The sequence below is a fragment of the Ascaphus truei genome, chromosome 18 (assembly GCF_040206685.1).
Source record: "Ascaphus truei isolate aAscTru1 chromosome 18, aAscTru1.hap1, whole genome shotgun sequence".
NCBI classification, from domain to species: Eukaryota; Metazoa; Chordata; class Amphibia; order Anura; family Ascaphidae; genus Ascaphus; species Ascaphus truei.
The window spans coordinates 11,505,180-11,519,119 of NC_134500.1; the positions used below are offsets into that span (position 1 = coordinate 11,505,180).

The window sequence follows — 13,940 nt, forward strand, 5'->3', positions numbered from 1 at the left end:
TTATTTGATATTTTTTATAGATATATATTATCTAGTGGTTGTGTGCAGCACTTTGGATATGAAAGCATTTGTTTACAATTAGTGTATGGTGTATGTTTAAATAACACTTTACTTCACATTCTGTTTCAGTTTTCTCTTTCCCAAATCCTCTGAATGAAGACAATCTAATGAATGTCACCAAGCCACTGCCCAAACAGCTATGGGAAGCCAAAAAGGTGCAGTACAGCATTGCACTACGACACACTGCATCACAGACAGAACATTGCATTTAAAGTCCGAAACCAGCTCTGGGCTACACTGAAGAACTGGAAATGGACCGGGATCTCTGCAGAAACTAAGCACTTCTGTGCCTACTTTGCACTAAATAATCCCCCTAGTACCCTATATGTATTCCTTCCCAATAACTTGACTGTAAAAACGTAGACTTTGTGCTGCAGATCCCACCTCTCCCACCATTATGTATGGGGTAAATCTAACGTAAAATCTTTCAATATTACCTCTATATCTTTCCCGGTGCATCACTACATCCTCCGTGACACAAGGCTTTATTTCTACATAGAATTCTTCTTCCTTTGTCCTTTTTAAGTTAGCAATGAATATCTTTCCTGACATCTGCTCTGGCTCTGCTAATTTCCTGCTCACTGACCCTTATTATGTGAGTACTCTCCCTATTCCGGGAGCCATTCCACTTATGTCTTGTAATAGAGCTCCTTAATTAATGAGCGCTGTTATATTTCTCGTCTTGGGTTATTTACTTTTATCTGTACAAAGTGCTTCCTTATGTTGCAACCATTAAGTCTCTCTCTTCTGGGGGTAAATCCAAGAGCAGAGCTGTTCTGAGTATTAGAGCAGAATGTATCAGTGCAATGAGCTGACTTCTAGTTTACATGCCAACTGGTAGGTAGGTGTGTGTGTTCATTAACGCATGGCAACGCCCTTTGATTTAACTGGGAGCGTCTGTACGATAGTGCCCAGATCGGCACTATCGTCTTTTGTTTTTGTAATATAAGCCCCTCAGAATCCATTACTGGCCCACCATAAGTTATTGCATATTGGGTCACTAGGACTTCCAGTTTGGATACCATGAAGACTTACGCCCCTGTTGTCAGATGTACTTAATTGGAAGAATAAGGCAATGCGTCTGTTATTGCAAATTTGCCAGAAGTGTGTTACATTGTTACATTATTTCTTTTTTTGTATAGGTCCAATCCCTGACATCCCGTCCCAGGTCCTGTGAGGTGCCCGGCATTAAGTATGTAATTTACCGATTTGTATATTCTCTATTCTTTCCTCTTCCTTCCCTCTTTTCTGAAAGGTAGATGGGGGTTGTGTGATTACTAAATGTCTCTGCTATATGGCAGATAATATTGCTTATTTCACACTATAGGATTGTGTGTACAATAGTTACCCAGTACATTTAAGTGAAGGGAAGTTTAGCTTCATTTGGGTTCAGTCTTTGAACATCTACAACAGGGGTGGGCAACTCCAGCCCTCAAGGGTCACCAACAGGTCAAGTGTTGAGGATATCCCTGCTTCAGCACTGATTGAACCACAACGGTGCTGAAGCTGGGACTGACTGAGCAACCTGTGCTGAAGAAGGGGTGTCCTGAAAACCTGGCCTGATGGTGGCCCTTGAGGACTGGAGTTGGCTACCCCTGGTCCACAACATCCCCAACTACAGTATTACATTGATGTAGAAGAAAACAAAATGAGAATAAAGTAACCATTAATATTCAGCCCTGGACATGTTGGTATTGAAAGGCTCCGCATCAGGACAACTTGTCACAATATTATGCCGTTGTTTCGGAGAGAGAAAAATAAACTGTTCCAGTTGAACACTTCTCACACCGCTTTTAATGTCTCTTCTATCCTTCAGAGTCTTTCCGTCTTCTGATCAGAACAGCAGCTTCTCGCATTTCCAGGGAAATCTCAACACGGGCGGGTCACTGCCGGATCTAACCAACCTGCATTTCCCATCACCACTGCCAACCCCCTTAGATCCCGATGATGCAGCGTATTCCAACATGAGCGGGGAGAGCAGTACAGGCAACCTCCCGGCTGCCATGACTCACCTGGGCATAGGTAGCTCTCCAGATTTTCCTTACAAAGTGTGTCATTGTTGTACTGGGTTTTTTTTTGTACATCTCTGGTAAAAAATAACTAACAAGGCTGTATGTACACACTACTGCATATTTGTGACTAAAGTTATGATTTTCTAGGCACCTCTCTAAAGCGGCTATCCAAGGTGATAGAGATAGAGATATATATCTATATCAATATCTCTATCTCCGCCGCCTTGGATAAATGAAAAAAAAAAAAATATATGTGTGTGTAATAAATATAAATATATATAATAAATATATATTACACACACAGATATATATATATTTTTTTAATTTATTTATTTGAAGCGGGGGGTCTCCGGAGCTGAACCCCGTTAATTTCAGCTCCAGGGACCCCCTGCTTCCGGAGATACTTGCCTGGGAATTAAATGCTGGTAGCCGCTCTCCTCGGTTATTTCACGGCCTGAGGGCCAATTGGAAGCTGTGACATCATTGGTGCAGCTTCCTATTGGCCCATGTGACGCAGGAACTTCAAATGTAAAGACCCCGCTTGCTGAGCCAGCGCAGCTGCCGCCACCTACTTCAGAGGTAAGTATCTCCGGAAGTAGGGGGTTCACAGAGCTGAATTTAATGGGGTTCAGCAGAGTAGACCGTCGGCTTCAATTCTATATTTAATAAATACATTATTGCTCCTTTAAAGCTGATTGTGTGATTGTGGGATGGGAATATATGGAGCAGCAAGAGAAGATTAGCTTCCTATTCTAATGAGATGTAATCTACATTGAGTCTGGGGCAGCCGTTTTCTCCCTGCATCAGAAATATCTAGTTTGTGTAAACGTTTACAGCTATAAATCCCTTTCAGATGTAAGAAACCTCACGTAAGTTTCTCGTGTTGACACAACCACAGGGAAGAAAGAGCCAAAATGATGTAGTGTGCATCAGTATCTTGGGATACATTGACCCATACAGTTCTTACTGAAGCCTATGCACAACCACAGTCCAAATGCTGCTCTTCTGATCTGAAAAATAAGACACAAGGATGTTTGGCGACCAAGTAGGACTGGGTGGGACTAAGGCAGGGTAAGGGGCGCGCCAGAAATAATAATGATAATAAGAAAGTACATGGAAACTTTGGCCCTTTCAATGGGATCTTTGTACAACCCACCAAAAGGGCCGCCCACTGCCTGACTTCAAAACAGCAGCATTCAAGTTCCTCCGAGCAGCTCCTGATAATGGGGCCATTATGTGGCCGTAAATAAGGGTTTGTCTGTAGGAAAGTCCGATCTGTTTAATTCATGTCCTCTTAAAAGCCCAAGCTGAATGACTTTTGAGCTTGCAGAATTGCTTTAGGGCATTAGATTTCAATTGGGACAGAGTGTTACCCTGTGGCTGATAACAGGTGCATGTTTGCCAAAAATGGAGGAGATGTTGGATTCAACTACATGGAATTTGATGGAGGAATGCACTTCAACCTCCAGCCACTTCTGTGTCGGAGAGACAAGCAAAGCATTGCTGTAGAAATGGCCGTGTGGCTCAGATTCTGGATGGCTTTGTGATCCCAGCCCCCCTAGTTTTTACTCTTACCAAGTACACTCGCCTGATGGGTTCTGTAAACCATTGATACCTAGACAGGTTCAAGTGGGATGTGATCCATACTGGGGTTGCGTTTGTAGTACTGTGCTATTCTTTATATGTCTGGAAAGCTGTCGAATACATTTTATACAGGAATACAGTCTTTGGTGATTCTTATACCCGCTGTGAACGTCTTTCTTTATCCTATTGTTGTTTGGACCTGGGGGGAGGGGGGGCTTCATAAAACAATAGCAAATGCTTATTTCTTCCAATTAGGTATGCAAAACACTCGCAGTAACCCATCCATACAGGCAACACTGAACAACAGCAGTCTAGCCTCTTCTGCAAACAACCACGGACATTCTAGTCGCTCTAACCCAGCGTTTCACCCTTCACTTCGTCTGGCGTCTCTCAGCAACCCTTCGCTTTCCACCTCTGCTATGGGAAGTTCCCCAAGGCGCAGGCAGACTCCCGTTAGCCCCTTGACCCTTACACCCGGCAACGAGTGTAACCGAGGTCTCATGGGCCAGTTCTCACCAACCAGCCCTATGAACATACCATCAAATTCACAGGTACGGTCCCGGAGGGAAACACAGGTTTGGCCGGTCATTTCTACTGACCCTTATTCCCTGAAAAGAACTAGGAAGTAGAAATTTGATTTGGAAACGGCATTTCATGTACCCACACCACAGCTGAAAATATAGATGCTGCAACATAACTTAATGCAGTGCACTGCCAATTATCTAAAGACTTGTGCAGACTAGGTGGGGGTCTGAGTATTTTAAGTTTCGTTCAAACTAGAGCAAAACGAACTCGACAAATTTTACACTGCGACTTCTTTATTTTCAGTGGAGGAAAACAAATCCACTAAACATAAAATGCTGTTTTTAATCAAAATTAAACTATGAGTGCTACAAGGTTAACTTTTACAGTTATGTATAGTTACAGATTGAGAAAACTGATGAGGTTTCAGCTTTGTCAAGAATGGACAATGCAATGTCTGTCATTCTCTGAACCAGCCAATGAGGTTTTTTGATTCTTTCATATTAATGTAGTTTGTGTCATTCATGTATTAAGAGACTTGTTCTCCAAGCTCATATGTATAGCGTATAGAGATATATATACACACCTATAACTACAGCTAGTCACTCTAACCCAGGGGTGGGCAACTCCAGTCCTCAAGGGCCACCAACAGTTCAGGTTTCAAGGATATCCCTGCTTCAGCACACGTGGCTCAATGACTGAGCCACTGGCCTGTTTCGTGGTCCTTGCGGACTGGAGTTGCTCACCCCTGGTATAGAGCATTGGGGTGTGTGTATATAAGCACACGTAAATAATTAGTAGTGATCTATACAGGAGAGGCCAACTTCAGTGCTGAAGGGCCACTAACAGGTCAGGTATTGGGGATATCCCTGCTTCAGCTCAAGTGGCTCAATACCTTACCTGTTGGTGGCCTTTGAGGACTGGAGTTGGCCACCCCTGCTCTAACCTTTTAGAGCTGCCGTCTAATGTTTAGTGAATGTCACAGCACACTAGTGGCCTTTATGAATCTCCCTGAAGATCAAAGGTTTGTGGTCACGTGGGAGGCTTATGAAAGCCGCAACTCCGTGATTGGGGGAGGGAATGGAGCCATGTGATTGATGGCAACACTATAGCCCTGGGGAGCCGACAAACTGGTGCAGGAAAAATGACCCATTTAACGCTGGATTTCTTTTGGCAGGGTATGTCTATGGACAGGCATCCTCTTTCTCTCCCTCCGCTGGAACCGCCTCCACCTTACCCTTTATACCAAGAGCAGTCCCATCATCAGCTTCAACATACACAGCAGCAAATGCACGAATGTTCCGAGTCGCAAAGCTACCAGCCACCCTCACCAGTGCCCTGCCCACCTCTGGACCTCAATTTGGCTAATGTAAGTGTTCTCTTCAGATCATGTTATGCTGAAGTAGGATAGTGTAGATCAGGGGTGGCTAACTCCAGTCCTCAAGGGCCACCAACAGGTCAGGTTTTTAGGATATCGCTGCTTCAGCACAGATGGCTCAATCAGTGGTTCATTCTGACTGCACACTACCTGTGCTGAAACAGGGATAGTCTGAAATCCTGGCCTGTTCGTGGTCTGAGGACTCTAGTTGCACACCCCTGCTCTTTACCAGCCTCATATCTATATATTTTTATCACAATATTATGGTGTGTTCATTTTAACAGTAATCTCTTCTCACTCCTGTTCTCTTCTTCCAAAGAGCTCTCTGAGTGGCTTCTTTGCAGACGCATTTTTCGATCAGCAGCCGACAAGGCAGGGAAAGTACCTATGGCAGCAGGTCAGTGATGTTTTCCTGTTTAATTCCCTTTGAATTCTTGCTCTTTTCAGTTAATGGGGCTTATTGAAAACCACTCAGGACTCCATATTATTCCATCAGAAGAGATAACATTCAACATTAGCCAAATCAATGATTAAGGCACGGAACCAGAATGAGTGATTAGCAGTTATTCGTTTTAATGAGGAGAGAGAATATCATTCTGAATCGCGCTGAAAATGCACTTTTAGAACTATATATTTAAATCTATTTTTTTAACCATTTCATTCCTGGAGTTTTCTAACAGTCGTCGTTCTCTTACCATCTGCTAATCCACGGATGCGTAAGCTGGGGGGGGCTTAAGATTCTCTGTGGGGGTTACAGAGGCCCCCGCGCTCTTCCTGGAGGCATTTAAATTAAATGCCGGGGAAACGGCGAAAGCCTCTGTAATTCGCTCTTACCTTGGCTCAGACGGCTTCTGATGATACGTCGCCATGGCAACGCAGCGCTGATGTCGCGTTCCCATGGCCATGGGACGTCAGAACGCCTGTAAGGGGGGGGGGGGGGTGCAGCCGGTCCCAGCTTCAGCACAGCTGGCTCAGTCTTTGACTGAGCCTCTGATTGAGCCACCTGTGCTGAAGCTGGGATATCCTGAAAACCTGTTATGGGAGGAGGGGGTATGAGAAGTGGAGTGGAGCACCCCTGAAATAGAATACAGATGCATATAGATATATAGATATAGATACATATAGATATAGATATAGATACAGATACATATAGATACATATAGATATATAGATATAGATACATATAGATATAGATATGTTATTTTCTGTATCTGTGACTAGGTCTCTTTAGCCACTTTGAGCCCCTATTGTAAGTTTTCCTGCCCCCCCCCCCAGTTTGGAAGACACCCCATGAACATCTGCCACATGTCCTTGCAATGAGCGTGGCCTCTCGGTGCCCGCTATGGTAGGTCAGAGGGACTAACCTTCCTGCATATTGTTTCAGCAGGAACAGTACGACATGTTCGGAAGCAGCTCCCTCCCCAACAGCAACGCCTTTTACGATCCGAATATGAACCTCCAGTACTCTCAGGCGGCCATGACGGGATTGGGAGGCAGCCACGGGAATCTGCAGGACCCCTTCCAGTTGCGACCCAACTACCTGTATTCCAACTACGGGGGAAGCGTTCCGAACATCATTCTGACAGGTGGGACACCAGAACCATATTGTGGCCGCCGGTTGCTGCTGTGTTCAGCTTAAAGCCACAATTCAAGCTTGCTGTGTTTCATTATTTTTCATAGAATAGGAGCAGGGGGTCTCCGGAGCTGAACCCCATCAATTTGAGTTCCGGAGACACAGACCTCGGTAGTAGGTGTATTTTCATGGTTAGGCCTCAAAAAACTAGAGGTGAATAGTTGTTTTCGTTTTGGTCCATTCTACCGTAATTATGATGCCATCTGCTGTCAAACAGATAAACGCGACTAGTTTTAATTCCGCGGGCCCAGAAAAAGGATGCAAAATAGAAGCACCTTATTTAAGGGGTAATGACTCTTTCTCAGAAGGCCAATTACACCAAGTTGTTTAAAAAAAAACAAACAGGGAAAAAATAACATTTTGAGGGACTGCCCTTAAAGCGACAATCCATTACTTTTTTTAATTATTATTTTTTTTTTTTTACATTTTATTGAAGCAGGGGGGAGAATGGTGCTGAACCCCATTAAGTTCAGCTGTAGACACCCCCTGCTTTCGGAGATAGCTCTGTAGGGGGTTACCGGTAGCCGCTGCGCTCGGCTACCAGGGTTCGTGTAATGGGTGTGTTTCAAAGCTCCCGCGCCCTGCGGGCCAATAAGAAGCCGTGACATCAGGTTGGGCTTCCTATTGGCCCACGTGGTGCGGGGGAGCTTTAAACCTCAGCCGGAGCAGATACCGGCGCCCCCTACGGAGGGAAGTGTCTCTGAAAGCAGGGGGGGTCCCCAGAGCTGAAATTAATGAGGTCTCCTGCATCAAACCGGTTTATAAAATGTTAAAAAAAAAATGAAAATGGCATGAATTGCTCCTTTAAGGTTTCACTACAGATTTGCAGATATTTCAAGTTTTCAGAACTTTTCCTGCATGCAGCTGGATTTGATGCAAATAGTCTGTGTGCAGTAAAGAAGAGGTTTGTCAGAAGTTAGGGGATGTATTTTGTTTGTAAACTTTCATGCATCTGCTCCATTTCCTTGTTTGGTTTTTCCTCCAAGTGATTGGTTTTCTTTTTCAGATGACTCGAGCAACGGTTTATCGAAGGACATCAGCAACGCAGTGGCTGGCGTCTCCGAGATGGGGTTTGATGCCGATAATACATTTCAGTTGGATGACGACCTGAAAATTGGACCTCTTAGCCTTGACGGTCTCAGCATGTTAAGTGACCCAGACATGGGCCTGCCTGACCCCTCGATAGAGGACAGCTTTCGGTCGGACAAGCTGTGATCCAGACTCCCAAGCAGAGGACAAACTCCTTCAGCCATTTCTTAGAGAGACAGAAGAAGAGATCTGTTTGGGATGCAACAAACAATACGTTGTTCCTTACCGGACTTGTTCACCCGTTTCACTTGAGCAGGTTCTAGGGATACAGAGCAGACTGAAATTCCGGATCTGATGTTTTCGAAATGAATACGGCTCCCGAAACAGAAGGAACAATTTGTTGCAAGAAAAATGTAAAGGAAACAAATAAACTAAACGACGCACATCTGCTATGCTAAACCAAGCCAGTAATTTGATGTAGATAAGCACTTGAGCCGCTCCGTGAAATAATCTAGGTAGAGAAAATGCGTTGTTACCATTTAGATGTGCCATTGCCTTAACCTTGACTGTCCATAGAGGGCGAGGGGAAACAATGCTTTGCAGCTCTTCTGGTAGCGAAGGATTTATTCATGTGTATATTTTTTAATGTATTGTTTGTTGACCCTTGTAAAAAGAGAAGGCGCAATGGTAGAAGTAGTGACACACACATATATATATATATATATATATATATATACACACACAAAAAATACTATATATTGTAGACTGAAACCACTGACCTCAGCAATTACTAATGAACTTTTTAATGACCAGGTTGGTGAGTTATCGCTGCCATGGTTTGCTGCCAACTTTGATTTGCGATCTGGTCTAAAGACATACCAAAATAACCACACAAAGTCCGTAACGGTGTACAGGTGACGGTCCGTGCCTTAATACTAGCCACTTTAGATGTGATTAAATGACTTGGAGCAGGGGTGGCCAACTCCAGTCCTCAAGGGCCACCAACGGGTCACGTTTTAAGGATATCCCAGCTTCAGCACAGGTGGCTCAATCAGTCCCTGCTTCAGCACAGGTGGCTCAGTCTTTGACTGAGCCACTGATTTGGCCACCTGTGCTGAAGCTGGGATATCCTTCAAACCTGACCTGTTGGTGGCCCTTGAGAACTGGATTGGCCCCTCTTGACGTGGAGGATGATATAATTCCCCCCCCTCCCCCCTAATGATCTTGACCCAGTGCAAGAGCTGTGTCTAACTCTACAGACGCAGACCCGGGTGTTCATATGCATGCACTATTTTAGCCTACTGTTGCAGACAGCTGAGGGCTTACACGGCTTTAGGGACAGGTGGACAACTACAGTATATAGTTACTGTATCTGCCAGTGGTACCTGGACCTTTGACAGATTGGGTACACAATTTAGAACGGAGTAAGTCAGCCCTTCAATTGTCTGGGTTCATAAAGTAACTGCAAGAACATTGACCATGGGAAGATAACGCTAGTGTCATTTGATGTTCTTAGCCCGCTAAAGCTATTCTTGTGATGACTCCTGGCCAAACTCCCATGTTCTGCAGTACGTTACCCGGCCTATTTAATATTCACAACACATGAATATGCTGTGGGGGTTTATATTTGTTATAACCGCAGTCTATTTTGAAACCAACGATAATGAGATTACACTTGCTTTACGAGCTGGTTTTCCATTTTTCCTGTCATCCGAATAATTGGCCGAACTCTGCTGCACCCTATTTGCACTATGACTTTGGATGTCAACTTTCCATTGCCGTACCACCTACATTTTTATTTTTATTTTAAATGTACAGTTGCGCCAACATCAGCCGTTTGTAGAAAGACCTACTTTAAGTAAAATGGCCCAACTGGTCATTATTATAATGTTTTTTTTAAATGCACATGAAATCAAACATTCTCACGAATGAAAGTCGTGTGTAATTCCTCATTCTGGTTACTTCAGCGAGAAGGAGAACTGGCTTGTTTTAAGGGCTACTAGAACACCAAAAATGATTTCATGTTTTTTGTTTTTTAAACGGTGAGAAAGGTGGGTGCTTCTTTGAGCTAATTATTCAACCGGTGTCTGTCACGCTTCAGTTCGGCAGAGGGAGCTGGTAAAACATTTCGGTAGAGATCGGGTGGGCAACACCAGTCTTCAAAGGGGCACCAACAGGTCATGTTTACAGGATATCCCTGTTTCAGCACAGATGGCTCAATCAGTGGCTCAGTCTGTGGCTAAGCCACTGATTGAGCCACCTGTGCTGAAGCATGGATATCCTGTAAACATGACCTGTTGGTGCCCCTTGAGGACAGGAGTTTCCCATCCCTGCAGGTATATGGAGGTACACAAGACTTCAGGAAACTGATTGTGTATCTGCACTCTCCCTAGTGACTTCAGTGCCACTGCAGTGAACCATTTCAGAGAAACCAGTTTGTATATGCAAGGGGGTACTGAAATATAGATTTATATATTTTTTACAGTCTGTGCTGCAGATCAGTGCAAAAACTTTGATATAATAGTTTAATTTTTAAGTTAAGAGTGAGCATTGCCAGTTTATGCTAGAAGAATTATACAGGGTTTGTTGGGGTTGAGAGAAGGAAATCTGAGGCCTTCTGGCTGCCATGAATATTCTGATATTAGGAGAGGTTGGTTGGTGCTACTAACTCTAACTTTGATCAGTGCTTTAGCCTTGGAAACATTGAGACGTTGTGAATTGGAAAGCAAATTTAAGTTAAATGGAACATTCAAAATAGGCTTTAACATGTGAATGTGGCGGTGCCCATAGCATGTCCATCATGATTGTCTGAACCAATCAGAATTCATTATATCTAAGGGCTATGCATAAACCTTTGGGTGAAATAGGGAGCATTCTGACTGGTTAACCTGACAAACTTAATTTGTCACCCGTAACAGAAGTGTTGAGCATACCCTGCCATGCATACAGTTGTCTATATACTGGTAAAGTGATAACATTGCTTATTATTTTCCCATACAATGCTCTAAGGAGGCATTTTACTGGACTGAGAGGAGCCGTTCCATATAACGGGCGTGATCTGTTGAATGGCAATTTTGACTATGCATTTAAAAATAATTCAGACATATTTTAAATGACATTTTTCGAATGTTTCCTCGGTAATAAGGTTTCTTTGGAGCGTTTTACTTCCTTCGTCTAATCCTTAAGATTGTTGTTGTCACCTCTCCTGGTTATTTCCATCCTTCACTATGGGAAGTAATGATGTTATCCAACAGTAGGTTCAAGAACAAGTGATGGATAAGGTTGGAATTGGCGCTTCTGTTTAAACACACGTTCTTTTTTTTTTTTACAGAACACACAGAAGCCATGTATTCATTTTAAGGCTTGGCAAATACTTAAAGAAACCTTTTAAGTGATAAAATATATATATATAATATATACCATGCTCTTCTAGATGGGCCAACCCCCTCTCAGGCATGGTTAGAGAACTTATTGGTCCCCAGTTGGGTGAAACGGGCTCCTGTGAATTTTGTTAGGATATGCCTTCCTGTTTATATGCCCTTATTTAGATAAGAACGGGTGCACCAATAGTTGCACTTATCAAATGTTTTAAAAGATGTTTTTATTGTAGAGATTTTGTACTGTATTTGAGAGCTTTTAGTCTTTCAGTATATCATATTGTAGTAATTTATCTTCAAAGTAAGTCTATATTTGTCATTGATCTAAGGTTTGTCCCAAAATCTAAGGATCCATTGATTCGTTCATAATATATAATTCAATGACTCAACCATTATTTATGCATTTATTTTCCATTGTACTAGTTTTCATACATTGACCAATTCTCTGCCAAAGGGATCAGAGGGCAAGGTTGCCATCTGGTCTGGCGGTCAAGGAGCGGAGGGACCTTGTACAGTAATAAACGGGACGAAAGCTATTTCATATCTTATGCAAAGTAAGCTGTCCCTGACATTTTTCTGTTATGACTGCTGTACGTTTGTTTTTGTTTTTTGGCTTCCTCTGAATTAACATGTGTTGCACACTTCCTAAATACCGAACCCGTCGTTATCGTAGGTCAAACTTACTGTACAAACCTTAGAATAGCCATTCCCTCCCCCCCCCCCCCCCCCCCACAGTGATAACCTGTTTGCTGGAAACAGATTAGTAACAATCAGGTTAAACTGGGAATTTTAACTGATCATGTGAGTCACACAGGGGTGCTCAACTCCAGTCCTCAAGACCCCACCCCAACAGGTCAGGTTTTGAGGATATCCCTGCTTCAGCACAGGTGGCTCTGAGGCTCTGTGACTGAGCCGTCTGTGCTGAAGCAGGGATATCCTTAACCTTACCTATTCGGGAGTTTTGAGGACTGGAGATGTGAAACCTTTGGAGTAATCTATTCTCCAGTGCATTTGGCTTGATGTTTTATGTATCTGTAAGGGCTAGGTTGTACTTGCAAGATGGTCCGACGATGTACCTTGGCAAGTTGTGGAGGCACAATGTGTTTTCCGCTCCAGCGGTGCAGGTGATGTTATCACTGGCAGTCATTTGAGTGTTCACAGGACAAATCACTTGGGTATTTACAACGGTTTTCTTAATACAAAGTATTGTTTTAATGGTCTTAAAAAATAATTTTTGTAAAAAGGTGTTTCTCGACGGCCACGTTAATTGGAACATACCTGATGCTCTTCTGCTTGATTCTCGGAAGTCAAAGTTGCCAGATAATGGGTTGGCATCCTAAACGTTCTCTCATGGTGGAATTGTTGCCGCGTGAAGAGAGGGGAAAATAGACCAGGACACACTAATTTCCTCTCGCAGTTCAGTTAAGAGACTTGTACGCGTCCCAACTCTCGCGCTAATATATCTACGTAAATTACCTTTTGATCTGTAAATGAGGATTTTCTAATTAGCCGTCGGGATCATTAACACAGATTTCACTTGGTGTAACTGAAAGAAACGGAAGTCTTCAAAGCTGCTTTATTCACCAATGCCTTATTGTGCCAATAGCATCAAGCATTGAGCATCCTTGTTTGGTCGTTTTTAACCTTTCAAACATAAGTTGGTATCCCATAGAGCAGGGGTGGCCAACTTCAGTCCTCAAGGGCCCCCAACAGGTCAGGTTTTCAGGATATCCCTGCCTCAGCACAGGTGGCTCAATCAGTCCCTGCTTCAGCAGAGGCGGCTCAATCAGAGGCTCAGTCTTTGACGGAGCCTAAGATTGAGCCACCTGTGCTGAAGCTGGGCTATCCTGAAAACCTGACCTGTTGGGGGGGGGGAGGGGCTTGAGGACGGAAGTTAAGCTCCCCTGCCACGGATGATCGTACTGGTCCATTATAGCTTTTGTTATGTACTTTTATCATGCAAACTAAGTCTCGTGTGAGTTTCCCTCACTTACCCTTTTGTGTCTGTTGTGTTAAATGTACAGTGGTATTTAAAAAAAATATATGCAGTTCATGAACTTAGTTTTTCCTTTTGTAATGCATCATTTTACACCTTTCATAATTAAATTGCAGCAAAATAAAATTCTATATTTGCATTAAGATTGGTTTATTTTCCCAGCATGTTGGGGGTATGTGTAAATATATCTACTGTCTATCTACTCACACTAGCCCCCAAGCGGAACTAGTCACTGGGCCTTACGGGGCACCGATGGGTGGAGTACAGGTGGTGATTGCGGTAGTTGGTCCCGACTTTCGGTGAGGCCTAACTTCCATGTTTGGACCACCTGAATGAGCTCCCGCCGCCA

General features: G+C 43.5%; 1 protein-coding gene across 7 annotated transcripts in view; it reads left to right on the forward strand.

Annotated features, from left to right (window-relative positions):
* CRTC3 (CREB regulated transcription coactivator 3) overlaps window positions 1–13,730 on the forward strand; it is a 65,001-nt gene extending 51,271 nt beyond the window's left edge. For 3 of the 7 annotated variants that reach the window (XM_075575529.1, XM_075575532.1, XM_075575531.1), the window contains 9 exons: window positions 130–215; window positions 587–655; window positions 1,203–1,252; window positions 1,877–2,082; window positions 3,912–4,207; window positions 5,356–5,547; window positions 5,876–5,953; window positions 6,941–7,142; window positions 8,196–13,730. In XM_075575529.1, coding sequence (XP_075431644.1) covers window positions 130–215; window positions 587–655; window positions 1,203–1,252; window positions 1,877–2,082; window positions 3,912–4,207; window positions 5,356–5,547; window positions 5,876–5,953; window positions 6,941–7,142; window positions 8,196–8,404 — 1,388 coding nt within the window. In that variant the 3' untranslated portion in view covers window positions 8,405–13,730. The remainder of the gene's footprint in view (window positions 1–129; window positions 216–586; window positions 656–1,202; window positions 1,253–1,876; window positions 2,083–3,911; window positions 4,208–5,355; window positions 5,548–5,875; window positions 5,954–6,940; window positions 7,143–8,195) is intronic. The other 4 variants (XM_075575533.1, XM_075575534.1, XM_075575535.1 and 1 more) reach the window with 2 other exon arrangements.
* The last annotated feature ends 210 nt before the right edge of the window (window positions 13,731–13,940 follow it).